The 24,535-nt window shown below is 47.5% G+C and overlaps 2 protein-coding genes across 7 annotated transcripts in view; one reads left to right on the top strand and one right to left on the bottom strand.

Annotated features, from left to right (window-relative positions):
- Positions 1-13,399, top strand: part of Golgin104 (coiled-coil domain-containing protein 186) — a 56,172-nt gene extending 42,773 nt beyond the window's left edge. For 4 of the 6 annotated variants that reach the window (XM_077688143.1, XM_077688145.1, XM_077688141.1 and 1 more), the window contains 4 exons: positions 1,483-1,552; positions 1,630-1,650; positions 1,747-1,896; positions 11,082-13,399. In XM_077688143.1, the coding sequence (XP_077544269.1) occupies positions 1,483-1,552; positions 1,630-1,650; positions 1,747-1,896; positions 11,082-11,156 (316 nt within the window). In that variant the 3' untranslated portion in view covers positions 11,157-13,399. The remainder of the gene's footprint in view (positions 1-1,482; positions 1,553-1,629; positions 1,651-1,746; positions 1,897-11,081) is intronic. The other 2 variants (XM_077688146.1, XM_077688144.1) reach the window with 1 other exon arrangement.
- A 1,016-nt stretch (positions 13,400-14,415) lies between these two features.
- Oseg6 (intraflagellar transport protein Oseg6) lies at positions 14,416-22,266 on the bottom strand. The gene is made up of 2 exons (XM_077688140.1): positions 18,152-22,266; positions 14,416-15,239 (listed from the first exon to the last, which is right to left on the bottom strand). The coding sequence occupies exons 1-2, from the start codon at positions 21,839-21,841 to the stop codon at positions 14,913-14,915; spliced, it is 4,017 nt and encodes a 1,338-aa protein (XP_077544266.1). The 5' UTR covers positions 21,842-22,266; the 3' UTR covers positions 14,416-14,912.
- Positions 22,267-24,535: the final 2,269 nt, after the last annotated feature.

Below are 24,535 nucleotides of genomic sequence, written 5' to 3'. Positions count from 1 at the left end.
TGCTACAATCGCACAGTCAAGTTTCTTGGAGTGGTGGCTTTAATTGGTGGCCACCAATTGCGCAAACAAGATCCTGTGACAGTTTAAAAGCCCGGCGAGAAAGTGGCTGGGGGTTCACCACTGCTTCATCTGTTTTCCTATCTATATTGTTTAGTTGAAGCTTGCAATAAACGTCATTGTTATTGAACCAACACTATTTTTAATGAATGACACTTGTATTTTGTCTTTATGGCCCCTTTAATGAATGGTTGTGGTATTTGAAATTATGCAAAATTAATTCTTCTTCATTGTTGTTTATTTTATTCTGAGCAGCAGCAAAGGGGGCTAATGTTTGGTTGATCACATTTTCAAAAATACATCAATGAAACGCGAACACAAATTTCACCAGGTTTGGACAGTTGAGGTGAAATATTGGCTTGATTCATGCTTGAGGATAGTGTGTATTGATGATGCTTAGAGACTGAACCCAAGTTTTGCCTCAGTCATGTGTGATATTGCAGTTAAGCTTGCTGCGGTGAACATTGGTTTAGCATGCTCCTGCTAGTATACGCCAAGTTGTACATTTGGTTTCCAACCACATCCACCTGGAAATTTAAAAAACTTGCTCTGTCTTTGCCACCTTCAAAGGGGCTTTAAATGCCTAGTTTGTGTGACCGATTTTCCAAAGTACACTGGTCGTTTTCACCTGGTGTTGTTGTGGGACAGAGATATTGTGCAACTGACACAGTGAGGGAAACAGGGGGGTTATGTAGTTAAGTGCATTGCAAATGACCTTGTGGTTGAGCATCTTCTCACTGATTCTGCTAATAGCTGAAAAACGTCTGTGTGTTTGCTGGTGTGATGCACCAAGAAACCGTCCAGTTAGAAACTGTCTTTTCTTCAGGTTCAGCTCGTGTAAGCAGGTTATGACTACCAATGAGCTAAACAAGTGGCACATGTGCCTTTTTTTTTTTTTTTTTTCCTTTCCTCTTTCTCTCCCTGAAGAGGGCAGTGACTCATTGGTGGAATCCAACCCTAGTTATGGCTAATAGTGAAGGAATGTTGTGCCCTGGCTGTTCTTGGTTGTTTCGGTGGCCATGAAATGAAAAGCTTGCATTACTTAGCAATGCCGTGCCCAAGGCACTATGCCAGTGTGCTGATACGAGGACATGTCTTGGGCAAGCACCTGTGGCTTTTGACGGGCTCTTCTGCAGGCCACCCAAGCACCGCAGCATGGTCCACGAGGCAGTGATGTAGCACTAATTGGGCAATTTTATCTTTGTGCCTGCTAAAGCTCGTGGGGCCAATTGTAGTGCTGCTGCATGCTGGCCTTGTGCACCAGGTCTGGTGTACAATGCATCACTTAAACTTCTGTGCTCGTGTGACCATCACATCACTTTGGATGCCTCCCGGTACCTGACTCATTTGTTTACACAGCACAGCCTTCAAGCTATGTAGCACTACAGCTTGTGTTGACTGATTGCCTTGTGTTGCTTTGTGCAGAATAATTCAGAACTACATAACCAGGGAAGAAGCTGGGGCACTGGTTCCCACCAGCATGGATTGCAACAAGGTGGGCTCTCGTTTGTGGGCTTTTGAACGGTGCAGTGTGCTCTCTGACCCATATTTCTCACCCTTATTTGCAAGCAGTCGCTAGGGAAAAAGCAAAAGGTAATTGCTGAGGTTCTAAGGACGCACTGTGCAAATGTTGCCACTAGCGTGGAGTTAATTGCTCTGCTCTTCTCTCCGTCTCTTCTCAATGGTCAGGCTGAGATCTCCAAAAAGGGAGGCATCATGGCATCAGTATACAACAGCCACGCTGTGGACACAACCATGACCTTGGAGCTGTCACTGGAAATCAACCAGAAGCTTCAAGCAGTTCTTGAAGACACTCTATTGAAGAACATCACCCTCAAGGTGTGTTTTAGCTGTATATTTGAAGCCCATATTTTCAAGTCCAATCTGTTTTACATGGTAGGGGCAAAAAAATGCCATAAACAGTTCCTATATTTGCTGCCTTTCTCCAAAGACAAGGACAGCTCGTGCTATTGTCTTGTCTAAATTTCCAGGAAAAGGAGAACTTGGGGCTGCATTAATGTAGCCCAAGTTTGCGGTAGCAATCTGCACAAGCAAGCACAGGAGGGGCTGGCTTTGTTGCCTAGTTTTGTTTGTGATGTATTCAGTACCATGTGAGCTCCATGTACTATTATGAGCAATATGAAAGGGAACACGGGAACGCATAGAAAATACCCTCAGAACCAGATATGCGTGATACGCAGCGGCCGCCGTCGGAAACAAAGTGGAAAGGGGGACGCTGTTCTAACAACTGTTCCCATTCCCGCCGTGCGTCTTATCGGCTGTCGGACGATACCATATTATCGGCGAAATGACGTAAGCTGCTGCTTTGTAGAAATCCCGTCGGGGTGGGAGTGCCAACAGTTAGTGGAAGAGCGCCCTCCTTCTCCCTTTCATTTTCGCAGCGCCATCCGCGTATCGCTCCGAGTCTGTTTCGAGGCTGTTTGCCACGCGTTCCTGTGTTCCCTTTCATATTGCTCATAATAGTACATATTGAGCCAGTATACTTGGCCAGGCACACATGTTTAATTGAAAGAAGTGCTGTGGGTGCAACCCTTGAGGGTAGGAAGCAAGCATCATGGAACATCCTTGCTCAGGAAAGGAAATGCACTTGCATCAATGTGATGCAGAGAATAAACAGCAGGTGGGTCACCTCTCGAGGGGCAGATTTAGATGGGGGGGCAACGGCCTGCATTAACTGCGAACGTACCCGCTTGTTGACGCATGTATATTTAGCGGCTGCAACCACGTAGGGGCTTCTTTCTCCGCGATCATCAGAATGTGAGATAGGAAAGCTTGGATTGTTATGTTGTGGGGTGGTCACGGCTATAAATGGGCTGTATTACCCGTATAAATGGGCTGTATTACGTGGCTAATGAGCTAGAACAAAAGAACCAAAGCCGCAATCTCCACTGCGGTGTCGCAAGGATGCTGCTGAGGGTGCGGACAACTCACCAGGAGGTGCCAGTGATGCGCTCAAAGGCAGGCGATGCCGACAAACCACGCTTTATTGCTCGGTCAAAATACGAAACACGCACTGGACAGGCTGTCCCACGATTGGGTGGAAGACGAAGTCTCCACAAGCCCGGTAAGCCGGCCACCGACACGGTCCACCCATCCGACCCGCCGCGGTGGCTCAGTGGCTAAGGCGTTGTGCTGCTGAGCACGAGATCGCGGGTTCGATTCCCGGCCGCGGCGGCCGCTTTTCTGATGGAGGCGAAAAGCAAAAACGCCCGTGTGTACGAGATTTCGGCGCACGATAAAGATCCCCATGTGGTCAAAATTAATCCGGAGCCCTCCACTACGGCGCGCCTCATCGCCTGCGTTGCGTCGGCGCGTTAAACGCTACAATCAATCAATCAAATCAATCGACACGGTCCATCCCATAGTAGGGGACTCGCCCTGTTTCAATGTCGAGGGTCATCAGCTCCTTTGTCCGACCCGCGCGGTTCCAGAGCTCCGCAGAAAAACCCCAAACAGAGCAATTGTGTATTATTGTGGATTAGAACATGCCTTTCATGCATTCGCGGTTGGCACATCCCTTTGTTTTTATACCTCTTTCTTTTTTCTTTTCTTTTCTTTCTTTTTCCCTTCCTTTTCTTTACTTTTTTTTTTCGTTTTTCTTTTTCTTGGTCTTCCTTTCTGCTTCTTTCTTGTGCTTTCGTCTCCTGGCTCCCGGAGCACAACTCATGCAGGTGCAGAGTGCTTCCTGCTCCAAAAGGAGCCATCATACCAGACACCTTAACTCTTTCGGGACCGCCGGAAAAAGTGATGAAAAAGGGAGGTCTCGGTAAAAAATTTTTATTACATGAAGCAAAGATACCATCCTGCTTTAGCATATACCAAAATGCAGCTAATTATATGTTCTTTGACATACAATACCGTGTTTTACTTCAACACTGACGATAGCACCATGAAAAAATCAGAAAGTAAGAACTTCGCAAAAAAACTACTGAAGAAGATAGAAAAAAGCGTAAATCTAAGAATAATTAAAAAGAATAAAATTATTTCAGGATATACAAAATCTAACACAATGCTTTGTTTATTCATCACGAAAGTTTGATGCGGCTAGGTGTAACTGGTGTTTTGTTTTGTGTGTGATTTCTTTGGCACTAGGGCCATAACTACGTCGTCGCCCAGGTACACGCCGGGCTCTCGGCTCGGCGAAAACTTGATCCGTTTCTGCGCTGGTGGCAGGAGATCACCAAAATAGGTAGTTAACACCCTAGCGAACAGATATAAACTAGCCAGAACATATTTCGAGCGCACATACCTACTCCAGAGCCAATTGAAACCGAAACCAACACCCACCTTTGAGCGCGATTCATGTTCCAGGCTGATCGACACCCGAATCCTCACTAGAGCTGAAATACGATCTCTAAAGTCGCATTTCGACTCTTCACTGCCACTCTCATCGTCAAAATCCACAGTAGAAGGCGAAGATATGCGAGACGAGACGACGCGGATCTCTTATCGCGCTCGCGCGTGAGTATGTTTACATTCGGAACCACCGCCCGTCAGAATAAAATATCTGATGCGTTGCCGCCTGGCGATAAAAAAAGAAACTTCACAAAAGAGAAAACTATAGTTTTCAAACTATCTCCTAGATGTCGCTAGGTGTTCCATCGAGCGAAAATTTTTATTCTGCAGGCTCGCGAAACCATCGATCATATGTGACCGATGGCCTATAGGAGCGGTCCCGAAAGAGTTAAAGGCTAAACTAGATAGGTGCAACCACGCTAGGAAGGCCCTTTGGGACACAAACAGCACTTCGTCACCAGAAAAGGATCTGGCCACCCTGGTGCAGTATTTGGCCCCCACCTCCCATGACCGACCAATGCATTTATCAGCCCTCAGCCCCCGAAAGCTGTAGAGCCCCGGACCTAAACGGCAGTCAGGCCAGCAATACAGCAGAGGATGTTAGAACCTCTTTGTCTGAACAGGCCGCCTTTGGAACTTGAACCTGGAACATTCAACGCGCGAACCCTGTCTACCTAATGAAGCTTAGCTGTACTACTAGAGGAGCTCTCAAACATTAAGTGAGATATTATAGGGTTCAGTGAAGTTAGGACAGGAGAAGGCTTCATGGAGCTCACTAGCGGGAATCTCTGCTACCGAGGACCTTAAGAAAAGGAAAATTCACAGAGAAATAGCAGGAAAGTGGAGGAATTTTCACCATTAAAGGAGCCATGAAGAGAAAATACAACTTCGTTTAATTTGAAAGAACTAGGATTCAGTATCTCACTCAGCTCCATTACAGCCACAAAAGATGTTTTTTTAGTGAAAAAAAAGCAAGAATTATTTAAAAACTTTCAAATTTTGCGCCACAGTGATGTGTTATGCGCAAGAATGACGTCATACGGGCCAACAATAATACATAATTTTCAGTGCGTTAAATGCGTGTTAGCATTCAAGTGATGCGGTCAAATGGAACTAGAGGCCCCATTACAGACGTCCAGTCATGTGTCGTCACAACAGGTGAGTTAGACGGCCGCCAATCGCACAAACAAGGTTCCATGACGTCATAGATAAGTTGCGGGAAATGGGCTAGGGGGTCGCAACTGCTTCACACGTTTTCTTTCATACCTCCGTTATTTGTTCGAAGATTGCGATGATATTGGTATCATTGTTATCGGGACTAAGCAGTCTTTCTAATAAACCTAATTTGTATTTTGTCTTCATGGCTCCTTTAATGAAAGAGTATCAGTCGTTGTGATCAAGCTAGACAAGCGATACAGGTTAAAGATAGCGCAGGCCTATGTCCACAAACCAGCTATGATGATGAAGCCGTAGATAGCTTCTATGAGGACGTCGAAGCAGCAATGAATAAGGGAACAACACAGATCACAATTGTAATGGGAGACTTTAACGCAAAAGTAGGCAAGAAGCAGTGACGGGGAAACTTTGGAATAGGCAGTTGCAACAGTTGAGGAGATGTCGTGGTGGGATTTGCTGAGCGGAATAACTCGAGGATAATGAACACATTCTTCTGTAAATGAGCGATTCAGCAAAAAATGAAATTGACTTCATTTGTAGTGACAATCCAGGAATTGTGCAAGACGTAAAGGTGCCAGGCCAGATTCGGAACAGTGATCATAGGATGGTTAGATGCAAAGTAAGGATGAATCTCACAAAAGTGAAAGAAGGGAACTCCTAAAAAGTAAGAACCCCAGCATGAAGTCAGTCAGAGACACGACACAGGAATTCAAAATAACCTTTGAAAACAAATTCGAGCTTCTAAATAAGGAGGAAGAGGATAGTGTAGGCAGGCTAAATGACAACCTGACAACGGCAGTAACAGAATCTGCAGCAGCTGTAGGAGAAGCAGCGTATAGGAAACAAACTGGAAAACGAACTGAGCAAACGAAGGAACTAATTGCAAAACGTAAGACCATGAAAGTGTTGAGTAATGCAGATCAGACTGTATTAGCAGAGCTCTCGAAATTGATTAACAGATGCAAAGCGAACGACATTCGTGTGTACAACATGGTAGCGGTTGAGGAAATGCTGGAAACAGGAGGAAGCCTAAAAACGACCAAAGGGCCACAAAGACAAAATACAAGTTTGTTTTGCTTGAAAGATTTGATGTTTTATAGTGCCACCAGTGCTTCTCCAACTGCAAAAGATGCTTTACTCACTGAGAAATTAAATAATTTCAGACAAAATTTTAATTCTCCCACTAAATCGTGTGTTTCGTGACATCAGCCATGACGTATGCAGGGCAGGTACTGCAAATGATTTTTGGTATGGTGACTAGGGCTGCAGCGAACGGCCAAACGTGTTTTGTTGCTTTCTTTACCATTCATCCTCCCAGATGGCACTACGATACTGCTCAGGACCGCTCTCCGCACTCACTTTGTTTTTGATCAAATTTGTTCCTGGATTATTTTTATTACGGTTGATACAGTCTACGCTCGTTACAGCGGATCCGGCAACAACGGACTTTCGGTTACAACAGACCATTTCTGATTGATTGATTGATTGATGATTGATTGTGGGGTTTAACGCGCCGACGCAACGCAGGCGATGAGGCGCGCCGTAGTGGAGGGCTCCGGATTAATTTTGACCACCTGGGGATCTTTAACGTGCGCCGAAATTGCCAGACCATTTCTGTTGGTTTGTCTGGTACCCATGCATTTTAAATGGAGTCCACTCCGCTCACAACGGACCCGGCTAGAGCAGACTATCGGCTACAACAGACTAAATTTTAGGCGAAAATTGTTTCGACTGAACGTTTATAGCGGACTTCCGCGGGGCCGGCGCCCGGTGTGCTTTTTCGTTTATTTTGGCAAGAAAACTATTATGTCTGGCAACATTGCTGGCAGCCGGGTCGTTGGCGCAGCCAAGCCAAGCCAGTGGCTTTTAAATGCAGAGCATTTCTTAGCCTCGCCTCTTCCTGCGTCGGACGGCGTCCACAGCTCCGCATCCGCAGCAGGTGCGCGCATGCGTCGTAGTCAGCCCGTTCGATCGTCACCCCCGGAACGCTCCGTCGCGGTCTCGGCCACGGCCGGGCTGGAGGAGCGGTGGGCGTGCACTTTCATATGAAAGTGCGTGCTCGCCGCTCCTCCAGTCCGGCCGTGTCTCGGCGTGACAGGTGCGTGATAGCAGCGTGGTGGGGCGTAGAAGAGCGCGCGCTGCTTGCGCATGCGCGCTCTCCCCCCCGTACCGCTCTCCCTCTACTGCGCGCGCTGCAAATATAAAGCTGCTAGCGGTCGCTCGTGCTTCAGTCACTGCGTTGCTCCTTCCTTCCTTGGTTGACGCTCGCTCCCACGTTTACTCGTGTCTGCTACTCCAGCATCACGGAAGAAGCGATGGAAGCAACACTGCCTTCAACCAGTACTGAGGCCCCAATGCTCTGCATTTACTCGTGTTCCCCTCGCGGGAAGGCGCGGGAATTTTTTTTTTTTTTTGCGACCAGCGGCATGAGCGGCAGGGTAGCTGATTTCACTGTCGGATAAATTAAGCGTAATTAACGCTGTTGAACACGAGGAAAAACAGGCTGACATCGCCAGAAGTACAGGCCTGTCTAAGCACAGTGTCCGCTGTACCGTCAAGAACAAGGCCGCTGCCGATAAACGCGACTCCGGTGAGATTGAAAACAGGGCAATCGAATACTCGAAGTGGTGCACTCGGAGGCGAGTCTGCCCTCCTCAGTTTTTTTATGTAATAAAAAACTCGGGTTCAGTGAAGTTCGGCTTTTATTATTCCCACGCATGCATCGTTACCGTTCCGTTCGGTGAAAAAGGTAAGAAATGCCTCAAGTAGGGGTTGTTCCCCATCCATTGTGTGCAATCTGCCGGTAACCGTGCGCAGTCCAACTGGTCTAATACCCCTGCTACACTGGGGCCTAAATGTCATTTGAACCAAATGTCATTTGGCTCAAATGCCAAGTTGTGCTGCTACACTAGGTTTTTAAATGCCATTTGGCTCAAATGACATTTGAGCCAAATGAGCACCGAGAGAGACATTTAAGATTTCAAATGCCATTTCCAGCACTCTTGGACGCAGCGTCTTCGATCGGCAATAAAAAATATAATACTTCCGTACGTAAAACAAACAAAATGTTGTTTGTGAAACTTTGTTCACTGTTTATTTACTTAAAATACGAAATCAACATATTTAATTTTCATACTCTCAGTTGCAAAAAACACAAACAAAAACAACGCAAGACAGCCATATTTAGAGTCAAAACTGGTGTCTCTTCTAATTTGATATCATTTTACTGCCTCGGACTGCTCCTAAGTTTGATTGTTGTATTAGTGTACGAAAACGGAACGGGGCAACAACAGCGCCACTACAGCACAGCGAACAGTTGTGAAAGCTTTCAAATGCCATCGAAATTGTAGTGTAGTACGGCGGATTCTGAATGGCATTTGAAGCAACCCATTTGAGTCAAATGACATTTGGTTCAAATGACATTTGGACCCCAGTGTAGCAGGGGTATTACTTTCGATTTTACAGCTGACCGTCATCAGATTATTTCATTACATCTGTTTCAATGACCAGAATAAAATCGCTAAAAATGTGGAATCTGCCTTGAGGGAACGTCAGGCAGCGATCCGATTTGTTTGATGAACGGTTTCGGGAAAACCTGCCTCGTCGTGAGGGGATTTAAAAGAGCCTAGCTAATGCTGATGGGCACGACTGATGTTTTATAGCTGGTTTATAATTGCGCCTAGTTATATTCTTGCGTTATTTGCTCAGCTCATCTTGCGTCTTTACACGCTTGACCACATGCGCTGGGCCTTTTCGAAGTGCCGGTGCTAAGTATTGGAAACGGTGTTTACGCGATTCTTTGCCCTCGCGCGAACACTGTGCAGAGGTGCTGCAGGCGTGTAGAAAGAACAAAGTGTATGTACTATGCATGCAATATCGGTCAAAGTACCCACTGTAGGGCTCATAGCCCCCCCCCCCCCCTTCTGTCGGATACTGCATACTTCGGCTACAGCGGACGTTTTTTTCCGGATTCAGAGGGTCCGTTGTAACGGCCGTAGACTGTAGTACGTAATTGTTTCCTGAAATATTGGGTATGCTCGTCAAATAGGGTCAAGACAATGCTGCTTATTCCAACTGGCGAGTGTCGTGTGAGACAAGCCCTAGAATCACTAAATAAGCTATGCTTAAGAATACCACACACGCATGTGCAACGTGCAACTCAAGGGAAGTAAAGTTAGCGAAGCATCATTATGCAAAATGTGGATCGCATGTGTGGCAGTGGTGTTATTTTTGCTTGAGTAGCTGTACCAAGCCTAATACACTGCGCGAACAAACAAAATAATGGCACATAATTGCAGCAAGTATCTTGTTGAGGCGCAATTCTCAGTTCAACTGGTTGCTTCAGCGTCACTGCACCTGCAGCTGCACCTGCAGCTGCACCTGCACCAGCTGCAGCCGCCCAGAAAAAAAATGGCAGCCCCCACGGTAAACAAATGCCACATGGTGCAAACCAGACAGCGTAAAAGCGTGTTGATACTCTAAAAGCCTTCAACCCAACGTGCCGGACTGCTGTGCAGCTATGGCCAGCCTAGTGCGCACAGCACGCACTGGTGCTTCTATGCTTGCGTGTCTGTGTTTGTAACTTCCATTGTTTACCCCACTATTGTTACTGCTGTAAAAAGGATGCGCACTAAATTTCAGCGCAAATAGCGTGTTTTGTAAGCTTATAAATTATAATCCGTTTCATTTGTGTTGTATTTTGTCGGCCTCAGCCCATCGCAACGAGCTGCCCATATATGTCACGAGTTCAGTGCGGAAAAGTAGCTAGGGTGTCGCATGGGTATTCTCTGTTTTCCTCATCATACACGTTATCTGCTTGAAGTTTGCATTAAGAGTGGTCTCAGTGTTGTTATGACGAGGCAATTTTTCGAATGAAACAAGCTTCATTCATTTTGTCTTCATGGCCCCTTTAATTGCTGACTCTCAGGAAGCTAGCTTACTCCCTTTGAAGTATGCAGGAAGTTGGGATAAATTGATAAGCAGTTTTTTTTTTCTGTGGATGTTTTTAACTCTGAATACAAACGGCGCAAAGACATAGAGAGAGAGAGAGAGAGAAGTGGACGTTTGAGCTCTAACAGAGTGCATAATCAAAATAAAATGTTTTCGAAAGCCAGTGAGTCAGTTACTATTTCGATGACACCAATAGCATCCAAAAAAGCAGAAATGAAAAATTAGAATTTTCACCTTGCTGATGCTTGTAATACCGAGGACAGAGGATGGTCTTTAGCAAACTGTACACTGTAACTGTTAAGTAAGGCTACTATGTAGCGTCATCGTCACACAGAATAAGTATACAAAAAACAAAAAGGAAGCACTTTTTTTTTTTTTTTCAGACTTTCATGCACTTTTTTTGTGGTGCTGAGCGTTTTCAACATGCAGGTTAATCTTCAATCTCGCTCAAATATTTGTGGATGTATTATCGCCGGGATGTCACCTCATCTGTGTGACGTGATGCTGTGAAATATGTTGACGATCTAAATTCGGCCGATGGCCAGCAAGTGATCTTTTCTCACCCTGGTTCTCCCCCGCAGGAGAACATCAACACCCTCGGGGAGGAAATAGCGCGGCTCAGCAAGGACCAGCTCGATGCAGTGCGGCGAAAGTGAGCGGCGCACCTTGGGTGCCGACGTTGCCAGAGCAGGCCCGCTGGAGACCAGTCCCTGTACCTAGCATAGGCTGCTGCTGAGGGGAGCATCTACATAGGCAGGCCATTCCCGGTGCAGTTTGCATTGGGCCTGCTCCTTTTTTTCCACTCTCAGTGTACATTGTCACATCTTAGTGTAACGTGCCTTGTAGAATGTGTCTGTGGAGGAGTGATCGGCTTATGCAGTGCTTCATACCATGCTCAGGGCAGTAAAGTTGTTTTTGCACTCGGCTGCATTCCATGCAGCTGCCTGTACTGAGCTTTGCCAAAATCTTCTTGGAATGAAACAAAACACGGATGCTTTCTGGTTGTAATCCTGTAGTGTGTGCGAGCTGACTAGTTGTTGCGCTCTCTCCAGGGCTTCGTTTTTTTTTTTTTTTTTTTTTTTTTTTTTTTTTTTTTTTTTTTTTAACCCTGTAATTTGGAGAGAGCTTGTGGGTGTGTTCTGTGTTCTCTCTATTTTATTTATCTCGTTAGGTTCTTTTGTATTGTCAGTGTCATGCATACGCAGCAGTTTATCCCGTTCAAGAGCTATGAGGCATCCGTGTCTGTGTGGGCAGTGTTTGGCTTGACAAGGGTCAACCTTTTACTGCGGTATACATGTGTTGTAGCATAATTGCTCACTGTAAAGCTTATATACACATATAAACACACATACAAACACATATACACATATATATACACACATTCAAACACATACACATAAGAGAACATATATACATATATATAGCAGGATTTGTAAAAAAAAAAAAAATAATCTGTTCAACTGAATTTATTGACAATGGACGTTGTGTGTAAATGCTTGCTGTGTAAAAGCGGGATAGGCACGAACCTTGCATACAACTACAGCCTGTCACTCTTTTGACCATGTCGCCAGCTGTGAATGCCAGGGCCCAAAGTACCAGTGCTTGGGTAGTGTGGGGTTTGAGGTGAGGGAGAGAGGGAATGTTTTATTGCGCTCCGCAGAGGAGAGAAGCGGGCTGGCTGCCTGCACCAGCTGCCCAGTGCCAGTTTGTGGTGGAACAGTGGCTCCCCCCCTTTCTTCCAGGGGGCCAGTTGTAGTACCTTTATTTTTGTACGCCTTTGTGTTGTTGCGCTGGGTCTCCTCCTCATTTCTCCGATTCAGAGTGAGCACTTGCCGGCTCTGGTGCAAAACCAGGCCGGCCCAGTTCGTCGTTCGTCGGCCCAGTTCATCGTCGTCGTCCCCCCCCCGCCCCCCGGAGAGTGCAGGAAAGGCCTCGGCCTGCACGTGCCTCCTCCCAGTGCAGGGGGAGGACCAGCCAGTGCCACAGAGTCGAGGATTTGCGTCTGTCCTCCGCACTTGTTACACCAAAATGTCCCTGTGGCCCTGTGACGTTATAGTGGCACTGAATTTTAAGCTGCTGTTCACTTAGTTATGCCATTTTATTAAGACACGTTATCCAAATTGCTAGTTTGCTTTTTATTGACATTGGTTCTTAGTTATGCCATTTTATTATGACACGTTATCCAAATTGCTAGTTTGCTTTTTATTGACATTGGTTCGTACAGGTCAGCCTAACTTGTTGTAGGCTCCCTCTTCGTGGAGAAAATAAACATTTGAGAAAGTTTACTAATAACTGCCGAGACAAGCTGCTGAAATTAGTTCGGGGCATAGCTTTGAAGGACAGTGGTTGATGAGCGTGTTATGCACTGGCACAGTGTCATGAATTGATGTCAAATAAACCCATTGAACTAAACAATGCTATAACGACAGTGTAATTCACTGGTTTTTTTTATGCTTCAGCCATGCATGGTGTGTGGTGACCTGCCACACTATGGCTGGCTCACTATTCTAGCTGCCAAATAACCCGTACAGCTCAGTCAATGCGATTCAGGAGTAGTATGTCGCAGTCTCAGTTGTGAGCTGTCAGGTGCAATGTCTGACCAGCACGGAAACGTTTGTGTGTGCACCAGATACTCTTCTGTCTGGAGTGCCCAAAAAACATCATGATCACATTAGCAACTGTCTCGGCTGCATTAGGAATTGTTGCAGTTGACTGAGGCCGACATTTTTTATTTTGTGATTCATTATACATGTCAACTTGTCACATGATCAAGGCTAGTAGTAGCAGGAGCTTAAACTTCTCCTGGTGTTAAAAGTTTGTGATGGTTACTGCTGTACACTTCTTTTGTTATTTTATGCATGCCCATCCTTAGAAGTTTATTAAACAGTTCCAAACACTGTGATACTGTGCCTTTGATGTTCTGGTGTTGGAAGTTGGGAATTCTTATTGCAAGCGGGGATTATTCTTGATACAGTCATTTATTTAGTATTATTTTTGTTTTAGTAAATCAGAGATAATGGACTTTGTAGGGAGGATTTACAGTGGAACCCAAGTAATACACTTCAAGGGACCGTGCGAAATCGTGGTATGACCGGCGTGTCGCATGATCAGGGTATGGGTAAATGCCGCCCTAGCTGACTGTCTCATGCGACAGGTGGGCTAAGAGCTTATTTAAATTACTATATTTAGTGCGTTCTCGTGTAATTTGCGAACCCTTAACTAAAATCCCAAGTTTCTAAAAAAAAAAATAAGCACCTATTTTGCAAGAAAACATAAGCGCAGACAAAATAATGCTGCCTACATAACTGAAGGGAAAGACAAAAATGACGTGAAACTGGACGCGCCGTCTGCTCAAATTTCAGGCACGTTCATATCTGGATTCAACTTAAACCCGTGGTGCGATCTCGGAGTTCCTCTTGTAACAGATACTGAAATCAAAAGGCTGTCAAATATTCCAGAAGTAAACATGCGTAAAATTGGTGTGTTCAGATAACAACCAAATCCTAATCATAATAACTGTGTTCACAGTACTTGCCATTTTATTGCTTTGATCAGCTTTGCGCACTACTTTTCTCATCTCAAGACGTGCCCTATTACACTCTCCAGCCTTGGAAGCACTGCACACTATATACGAAACGTAGTAAAGACTAGACTAACTTCAGGCCAACTGAATGTTGAATCGTAATGAGAGGATGAACAACCACAGTTGCCACATTAGTATGGCGGTATTGACGGCACAAGCCTTAAAAAGGAAAAGCCATCGTGGTGCTACAAACTATGCAAATCTGTTAGGACACCCCCTCAGAGATTGCACTACATACCTGGCTGCTGCAGGGTGCTCGGTGCATATCATCATACAAGTGTTGGTTAAGTACAAGTGTTCATACGTTAGTCATTTCTTTAATGTCTCATTGCTTGAAATAAACACTACTTTTATTTAATTCCAATGTTTGGTTTGTGAGCTGACAATAGAGAGCTTTAGCTGACCGTTTTCGACGTCCGCTCCGGTGTCGGCGGCCCACTCAGTGCAACAGGAGTGAATGCCGTTCGCGGCCAAGTGCGCCACGCATGCACAATGGCGCTCCCGCTTGCTATCGGAGTGGAGCGGACCGTGAAAAACGGTGGACTAAAACTTGCTATTCTCATTAATTTGCTCTCACTTTCACCGGCATTAGTCAGTCCGCATGTGCTGGTCCTTGCTACAGTCACTGGGGGGACAACTGCAGAAAAGTTTAAGGGGTAACCCACCCTTTCTTTTTTTTCCCTTGTACCGTTTAATTGAATGTATCTCTGCTTAAAACTGGCACGTGTACTGTTCTTACGCGGCACACTGCACAAGTTGTGCCTCTGTGCCCATCGGCCCGCAGAGCACAATCAGTGGTGTGGCAGCTTGTGCCGACGACTGGTCGCCACTACTCCTGCGCCTTGGCGTACAGCTGCGGATCAAAGGGCGCCCGCTGCAGCTGGTCGGCAGACACGGGCTGGAGGCACATGGGGCAGGTGGCTTCGGATGCGAGCAGCTCCTGGAACTGGGAGTGGATGGCAGGGAAGGTGCACGCGGGGCACGTGGTGAAGTCGTCGCGCAGGACGTGCCGGCCGGTGGCAAGGCAGAAGGGCAGGTCGGCTGAGCAGCCCGGGCAGAGCAGCTCCATGTCCGCGAGGCTGCAGCCGCACAGCGGGCAGGGCGACTGCGTCGCCTCCGCCTGCTCCCGGTGGGGCTTGCGCACTATCGCCTCCACCTGCGCGGCCGAGAGGTGGATGGGGGAGGGGGGTGAGTGCTGTGTCCAGTCTCTGCCAGCGCTCGCAACTCCACCAGGGCTTCTACTGTAACCTGCGTCTCTTTAAGGGGGCACATGGGTCTTTGATCAAAAACTTTATTCTTGCAGTTGTGATGATAAAAATCAGGGGACATATGTCCCCTGATATATGTCCCCTGATTGTAGATATTAAATTTGTTTTTGAGTAAAACGACTATATTCAATTTTATTCGGATTTTTATATTGGATTTTTTTACAGCCCTTGTAAAAAAACTGCTGGCGGGATGCTGCTGAACAAGGTACCAGTGAATTGTGCACGAACCAAGGAGCACAATAAGACTAACATCATCATTGTATCTGGTCTGTAGCAGAAGTTACGACCATTTGAGGTTCGGGCCTGGAAGGCGAAAACAGTTTTTATGGTTCCCACCTTTCAAGCCCAAACTCCAAGTGGTCATAACTTCCGCTACAAACCAGATAGACTGATGATCTTAGTCTTATTGCACTCCTTGGTTTGTGCATAGTTCACTGGTACCTTGTTCAGCTGCATCCCTCCAGCAGTTTTTTTGCAAGGGCTATCAAAAACAAAATTTATATCTAGAATCAGAATGAAAAACTAAAACTGCATATGTCCCAATTTTCATCATCATAACTGTAAAAAATGTTCTTGGCTTAAAGGAGCCATGAAGAGAAAACACAAGTTTGGTTCATTCGAAAGATTGCCTCGTTAGAACCATAACGACACCACTTATAACGCAAACTTCGCTCAAATAAGCTACATAATTAGGAAAAACGGGAATGGTCATGCGACCCACCAGCTCATTTCCCGCAACAGAACCTATGCCGTCACATGGGCTAAGCTCTGCGATTGGCGGAGGCTGGCAGAAGCAAACGCATGTTAGGCAGGGCTTACAGTTTGCATAGCGAGCTAAATGCCCGTGAAACATACTGCACATTCTTTTTATGACAAAGAACGGTGGAGTAAACGGTTGAAGGTCAGAACGAACTCGCAAGCGTGTGCGCCAATGCGTACGAAACTAGCGCGCCGGCCGAGCTCGACATCTCGCCGTCGCGCAGACGAATTTTCGGGTTCGAGGCTCTTCGGGGCCAACGAACCGTTCCAGCACGCACAGCCGCGATTTTGCTTCGTATCGTAATCCCTTCGCAGGAGGTTGTCCGTCATATCGCCAACCAGCAAAGGTAAAAATAGAAACGAGGGGAGTAAGGAACAGCAAGAAGCGACGAGATAGTGCCAGTCGTCGCGTAAGTTTCGAATGGTGTTGGCTTGCTGCTGTCGTTACGAGCTCGTTTCCAGTTTACAACCACTGAAAACTTCAGTTTGTTCAGTTACGGCAGGGACCCTTACGTTAGCTCACTCCTGGGACCTGCTGGCGCTCGTCGCCGACTTCGTCAAATCGCTCTGACCTTGGGGAAAAAAATGCCGTAAACACCGCGCATTGACGCTCGTATCTTTCTGGTCGAAGCAGAGAGCTCGCGCGAACGGCTTTCCATACACGACACCGGCCAACTGGCATAAGTGATACTGCTACTGAAATTGAACTATTATTAACCGTAATCAAAACACGGCACATACGTACCAGTCTATATTCGTCCGTCGCGACGGGGCTGACGAGGCAGCGGTGCCGACGGCTGGGCGTTCGTCTGTTGGCTATCGCGGAATGGTCGCTTTCCCGTCCACCGCGTATCCCACAACTCTTGCCGCTCGTGCACTTAGAAGCATTGAGCGTTTTTGTGGTGTGAGGTTGTTAAATGCAAGCCCGAGCTCCTCGGCGAGAGTTTTGTTCTCCGGATCAGGCGATTCCATAACTAGGGCTGCGGGTGCACTAGGTTTTACTAGTATTTCTAAAATGGCCGCCGTCTCGATCGACTCCCGCGTGTGGGTGCTATATGGAGTCGACATACTAAGTATCTGTTTCATGGACCGGCTCTATGACGCCATTGTACACGTCACGGAATGTTCAATTTTAGCGGGAGATTTAAAATTTTGGCTTAAAATGCCTTATTTCTCAGTGAATAATGCATCATTTGCTTCCGGGAAAGCGCTTGGGGTACTATGAAACACCTAATCTTTCGAATAAAACAAACTTTTGTTTTCTCTTCATGGCTCCTTTAAGACCAGTGAGCCCCTTCAATGTCGGGAGCAGTACCTTGCGTCACCTCTTGAGCACTTTACTCTCCATTTTTGGCCACAGAAATTAGTTCTAGCCTTTTGGGCTTTTGAAGGCGCTAAGTAGGGCAAGAAATTTCACCATGGGCATTCGTTAATCTTCCTATGCACTCTGCTGCTCCAGAAGTTGCTGCTCCTTGCTTTTTTGCTTGTGGAAGTCAAATTACAGACACGAATGCACAACTGTAAAGTCACGGTGACCCACATCTGAATGCTTGTTCCACAGTTTCTGCCAAGGAGTGGCCTTCCTCAAAGTCAAGGTGAAAACCAGTACACGGCCAAAATGTCAGTAAATAATGTTATGCCTGTCACTTCGGCTTTATGATTTATATTCAACCTACCAGCCAGGAACTTTTTTATGATAAATAACGGACGGGATATTCCACCTACTAGTCTTGAACTTTTTTCTGATGTATACATACAAATAACGGTATTTTCTAAAGCCTCTTGTCTCCAAGAACTGGAACCCCGTGTGTATGTGCATGTGCATGCATATATACGTACACACCCTTGACCTGTGTCCTGGACAGTATTCAAAATGGATTAATTCTGAAATTTAGTACTTCACACCACCGCACTCACAGTCCATAGAACTTTTCTAATGAATCTACAATGCTTCCAGCAGTGAGTGGCCATGCCTGCCTACACTGGGGACAATAAGGAGACGGATCTGGACACAACAGATGACATTTTCTGTGGCAAGCACCTTCTTCTTGTACTTGGCATCAATCTGGCTTCGGTACTCTGGCCTCATCAGAGTGCTGGCGTAGCCAAAGGCAGAATTCTTGAGGCCTGCCCGCTGGCATTCCACAACGGCAGAGGTCAGGATGGGCACCGTGTGTGCTGGGAAGCGGCTGATGCTGTTGGCCACCCGCTCCAGCAGCCGGGCTGCCTGCACGTGGTCTCCACGACGGATGTGCACCTTCGCCAGGATGTAGCTGTGCAGGAGCATCAGGCTGTGGTGCATTTCGGCAGGCACCTTGATCCGCTGCTTTCGCAGTTCCTGGTACATGCTCAGGAGGACGTCGTGCGCACTGCGGTAGTTGCCCACATTCTGCTCCTCTCGGGCAATGATGACGGCTGTTTTTCCCGCTTCTCTGTACTGCCCAAGACCCATGTACAGCCGGAACAGGTGTTTGAAGTCCTTGGGCATTCCGTCGGTCTCGCCCATAAGAAATTCAATGACCTGCCTGGTTAGCTGGTCATCAGCCGCTGCCGCGGCAGCTTGCACAATTAGGCTGATGGGCTCATCGTCATCCTTGCCTGCTGCCTTCAGAAGGAGCTTTATGGCCTGTTTGTATTGACCTGCTTTAAAGTAAAACTTTCCAGCATCAAAGTTGTTACGCTCTTCTTCGTAGTAAGCGGCAATACTCTGCAAGTCGTCAGGTGACCCACTGTCACCAATGGCATCCGCATAAGCGTCCATTTTCTTACAGCTTTTTGCGAGCTTGAAAGCTTCGTCTGAGCATTTTGAAAGCACTAGGAATTGTATCGCAGAAACACTGTCCCCCAGCTTTTGAAAAAACTTGGCCACAAGCTTCGCGCCCTCTGTAGATTTGGTGCTCTTCACAAGGCGAACAGCCTCTTCCAAGTTGTTCAAATTGTTTAGCTGTATGCGAACAACACTCTCAATATCGTGTGCTTGCTCATATGCTTTGGCTGCCTCCGCGTATCGTCCGTCAGCTTCCTTGGCTTTGGCATACTGGGCGTAGATCTTGGGCGAGGTGACGTACTGAAGCAGCTCGCCAACCTTGTTCCAGTTTTTCAGTCTTATGTACAGGCTGGCTGCTTTGTCATAGTAGTGGCCCTGCTCGTACAGTGGTGCCGCCTCCTGGTGCTGCTTCATGTTCTCCAGAATCTCCGCACACTCCCTCAGTAGCAGCCGACTGTCGAGTTCCTTGGCGGCCGCCACTCCTTTCCGGATGTCTCCGCACCGTATGGATGTGCGTGCCAACCCTGCACGGCAGGCCCTGTCGTGCTCGGCGTTGTTCGGGTCGTTGGTTATGCCCGTCTCGTAGTACGCCAAAGCATTGGCATTGTCACTGGCAAGCTCCAGCTGCTGTGCGTACTCCCTTGAGATGAATGGTATCTGCTGCTGAGCCAGGCGCTTGGCAAGTTGTAATGCTTGCTCCCAGTGCAGCAGGTCGCGGCGCATTTCCAGTGCAGCCGTGGGCTGACTGGATGCCAAAAACAGCTCCTGGGCCACCCCGAAGTCTGCTCTGAACATGGCCAAATAAGCTGCCAGAAGGTTTTTGTCCTCCACTTCGCACAGTTCTCGCAATGACCACACCATGCCTACATCACCGATTTGCCGGAAGATTCTTATCGCAAGGTCGAGGTCAAGGTTAGACACAGCCGTGTTCCCAAATTCGATCCAGTCACTCTTTGAGTTCAACATTTCACATACCTGCCAGGCATCGTTGAACTTGCGTAACTTGAGGTGCTCTGCGAGCTCTTGACGCTGCTGGGCTGCTGTGCTTTTACCTTTGTCTTCTGTTCCAGAGACAAGCAATTGCGCTGTTTTCCCACTCTGTGTCTGACAGGTCAGGCTGCCATTATGCAACAGGAGCGGATACTGGCCAGAAGGAATGCTTACCGTGCGGACAGGCTCTACGAGGGCCCCTACTACGGTTTCCTGAACGTACATGTACATATAGATATTAACTTCATCAAACACCACAAAACACCCCCTATTGTCCAAATGCTGGTCCCAGAAAACACCCTTAGCAGCCGACGGGATGTTTGCAATGTCTGTCACGTGGTCATTCACAGGGTTGTACACAAACCCTTGTGATCGGTCATCAAGAACTATCAGCCGGGTATTTGATGGGTCCAAGTGCAATTGTCGAATGCCAGCAGAGTGCCTATATCGGTTAATTATAGTCCAGTCCTCGAAAAAGAAAAACTCAATTAAGCCAGTGTCTGTGCCGTATATCACAAATTCCTCTGTAACTGTATGGCACAGAATTTTGACCTGACCATGAGTTTTTGAATCTGGAAATAACTTGCTTTCTCGTTCCTCCAGGTCACTGTTCTCCATCTCTATGAGCTGCAGCTGCAGTTTGCCATCAAACAGAGCCGCGGCATAATCACCATTTAACTTCATGCTTCTCACAGTTCCAAGGTATTCTCTGTCATGAAGCGGAACCATTGATTTGTCACCCAGTGCATAGAACCAGGCACGATTGTTCATACCAACAACCAGGTGAAACGGGCCTAAAGCAATAAAACCTGGTTCAATGTCCACTTTGACAGCCATGTGAAGTTCTGGCTCGGTAACACTGGCCACGGTCACCTCGGTGAGAGATGTCAGGTAAGCATAGCGGTGGCCTAGGCTGTTCCCCAAGGTTGGCAGCTTCGTGAGGAAGACATGCAAACTGCCCCCTGCGCCTCCTGCTCCCAAGAACTGGCCATCGTCTGACCAGTCGAGCCACTCAATCTTGCGCACATCATCAACAGTGACCACTGACTGCACGTCCTGTAGGTCGGAAAGGTCATACACTTTGATGATGTTGTCACTGCAGGATGCTACTTTGTTTTGGGCAAGACAAATGGCAATGTGCGATAATGACTGCTTGTGGCACCGAACTTGCATCATTTCCTGGCCAATGTCTTTCGGGCTCGTTGAGATGGCTACAAAGTAGCCATTTGTAAATCCCAGCAAAATATAACCTGCCCCGTACCATTTGTATTCGATGATCTTTCCATAAATTTCCTGAAAGGCGAGAACGTAGGGGTTCTCAGGGTCGTAAATATCAAGGAGCAGCAGAGTCTTCTTGTTCAGCACCAGACTGACAGTGTTTTCTGCTGTGCTCCTTTCATCTTTTTTTATGCACGAAAACTGCACCAGCGTGGCTTCCGACTTTAGTGTTGTCTGGCAGAGCGTGTCACCTTCCTGGTTGCTGACTGTCAGCACATTGTCTTCACCCACCAGGGCCAGCATGTTCTGCTGACTCCAGGCGCCGTAGGTGATTCTTTTGGCGTGCTTCCCCAGGATCGGCACTTTCCTGCAGGACCGGTGGTGGTAGATGAGTAGGTTCCCCTTAGACGTGCCGATGGCCAGAAAAGGCCCCGTCTTTGCCCACAGCAGCAGTGTGAGCACGTCCCTGAGACCGGTGTCCACTTGGACCAGCTGATGGTTGTTGGCGTCCCACAAGAACAGCCGCGCCGAGCGGTCCGTAATGATGCCCAGGGTGTCGCCGTCCTTGTCCCATCCCAGCCCCGAGCACATGCCGGGCAAACTGATCTGGTCGTTCCGTTCGCCGTGGCGGTCGTACACATTCACGGTCTGGTCGTAGCCTGTCGTCACCAGGTAGTTGCCCCCCGACTTTTGCCACGTGAAGAACACGGGCCCCGGCCCGTGCGTCTTCTCTGGAAGCGTGAACACGGCCTTCATGCCGGTAACAGCACATATACAACTGTGGCATTTGTCAACACTGCGTTGCTACGGGAGACGCTGCCAGTGAAGATGACCGCGCTCCGGAGCCCTGAGTGTGCCGCGCAGTGTAGAGTTTTGCTGAGCTTTCGGATGTGCGAAAGAATAAGTTTATGCAGAAGACGAGGACGAAGAGACGAGAGGACAGGACGTGGTCTGTACCCCTCGTGTCGGGGAAAAACATGAAACGCGCCAGCGAAAAAACAGGAAGTATGCAACAACAAAAAAGCAAACCGTGGTTGAGCGATAGAGTAGTAGCACCACAAAATAGGGAGAACTACGTGGATTTATACTTCTTGCCTGGGCCGGCGCCCCCGGCGAAGTTACCGTACATTACAGGGTGTTGCGACGATAATTGGAACACTTTGTAAAAATTTTTCCTGAGTGAACCGCCGCTCTCTCTGTTCGCGCTCAAACTTCACGCGAAGGTCGCATTTTGTGGTCTATTTTGTTTGACACCGGGAACAACGACAGTACTTACCGGTTTATCCTGAAAATAAATAAAAACGATTTTCGCCTATGGAAAAATGGCGGTTGATTTGGACGTGCGAGCCCAAAAACCGGGTTTTGTGATCGTCTGCTAGCTCATTCCTGTATGTGCATTTTCTGATCGTCTGCTGCACCATTTGGCTCCTTCCTACCGTGAATCCCAAACGTGCGTTGCTCTGCATACCCCAGGTGGTTCCGTCGTTCCAACATCAATTTGCGCTGGCTCGCACGTCCAAATCAGCCGCCATTTTCCCATACGCGAAAATCGTTTTTATTTATTTTCAGAATACACAGGTAAGTACGATCGTTGTTCCCGGTATCAATCCAAATAGACCACAAAATGCGACCTTCGTGGCAAGTTTGCAGAGCGGCGGTTCGCTCAGAAAAAAATTTTAAAGACGCTCGCATCCATGAACGCTCGTGCGTCGACTGCTGTTGGCTCTGCGATTGCAAAACAAAACTCGCTAGCGTGTTTTACGTTGCTTTTTTGGTTAGGATGCGGAGTTTATGGCGTCCGCGCGCGTGCGTAAAAACGCAATGTGGGAAAGCCAGCTCACAAAGACAAAGATAGATCAATTGATCGCCAAAGCAAGAAAAAAAAAACTTCAAACGATGAGGTGTAACGCGCCGAACCCGGGCTTTGAGGCGTGCCATAGTGGAGGGCTCCGGATTCATTTTGACCACTATGTGTACCTTTAAAATGCGGCAAAATCTGGACACACGGGCGTTTTCTTTTCCACCTTTTTTTTTGCTTTCCGCCTCGATCTGAAAAGCAGCCACCGCGGCCAGGATCGAAACCGCAGCCTTGGGCTCAGCAGCACCACTCCCACTGAGCCAACTCGGCTGGGGCTGCACCATATCGCCGCTCGCGTCGGAGCTAAACTATCCCTTAAAAAGTGAGTGAATTGAGCCAATAACAAAAGCAAACGCATGTCGCCACTCGCGCCGGAGATGGCGAAAATCGAACAAGCTAGGCCACTGACAGAGGACCCACAACTGGGTGCAAAAGGGACATTTTCAAAATTAACACAACTCGGAATTCTGATCCAGAAAAAAAGTTGAATTAGAGCTCCCCTCTTGCTCCAGGGGGCCAACTATGAACACTGCAAGAGCAATAAAAAATATTTAATTAGTAGGTATTCTATGCATAGTGTACTCATATAGTACAGTGTACATATAGTACATGTAAAAACACATAAATCTGTCAGCCATCCCTGGCCTGTGCCAAGCTGTTTATGCCACAGACATCTCCCTCTGGTCCACTGCTGGATGCCCCGATGAACTGGACTCTGCAATCTAACATAGCTTTGACGCCACCTAGGAACATGTGCACAGCATTAGCCTCACTTGTTTTCCCTACAAGTAAGGGCACGTACCCAACTCCGTATTCTTGCCTTTACATGCCAGCAAGTGCTTACACAAGTGTACCGAATCATATTCACTCCATGCTGGCTTGCATCACCCGTCAGACGTGCATGTCGTGAACACGAACTCTGCCATGTAATCAACGACTGCGTCGTAAGCTAGAAGCCATCCTCTATCACTTCACAGGACAACTTTCCCCAGGAGTTCTCATTTAAGCTACTAACTCTTTCGTTGCTGATGCAGGCTTTTTAAATGCCCTTGAAAAATGCTTGGCCCACATGTTCATGCCCACATTCATCGCTCTTCCATATCAAAGCAAGGCAGAGCTCAAGCACGTGGTCAGCAGTTCAGTACTTCACACCCTATTGTGGCAGAACCTCCCATACATTACTGCCAAATCCATCCATGTCGCCAACGCACAACCAACTCCGGCCAGTGTCCAGCCCAAGCTGCTTATCTAGCCACACTCAACCAGGGCACTTACGTCCCCCCTCACCAAGTAGTCTTCGAATACTTGCACATATCTCCAAATTGATGCTCCCTCCTCCACTGCAGTGGAGGCCCTCGCTACCTTGGAAACTTCACATCTCCACAGTCGTATGATCCCAAGGAAGACCCTGCCACACACCAACAGCAGCAGAATCGTCGTCATTCCCTCCAATCTCGTACCCTGTGTTGACACACCTTGCTTGCCTGGCAGGCACAAGCCAACTCTTTCCCACGATCTCTACTCACACTACATCTAATTTCTACAGTACTGCATGGACATCATACCCCCCCACCTCTCCAATGGCTTCCTCC

This window comes from Haemaphysalis longicornis, unplaced genomic scaffold, assembly GCF_048455015.1.
Source record: "Haemaphysalis longicornis isolate Haplotype H1 unplaced genomic scaffold, Haemaphysalis longicornis Haplotype H1 scaffold_1, whole genome shotgun sequence".
NCBI classification, from domain to species: Eukaryota; Metazoa; Arthropoda; class Arachnida; order Ixodida; family Ixodidae; genus Haemaphysalis; species Haemaphysalis longicornis.
Note: the sequence above shows the minus strand (reverse complement) of the source record. Positions and strands in the feature narration are given on the sequence as shown.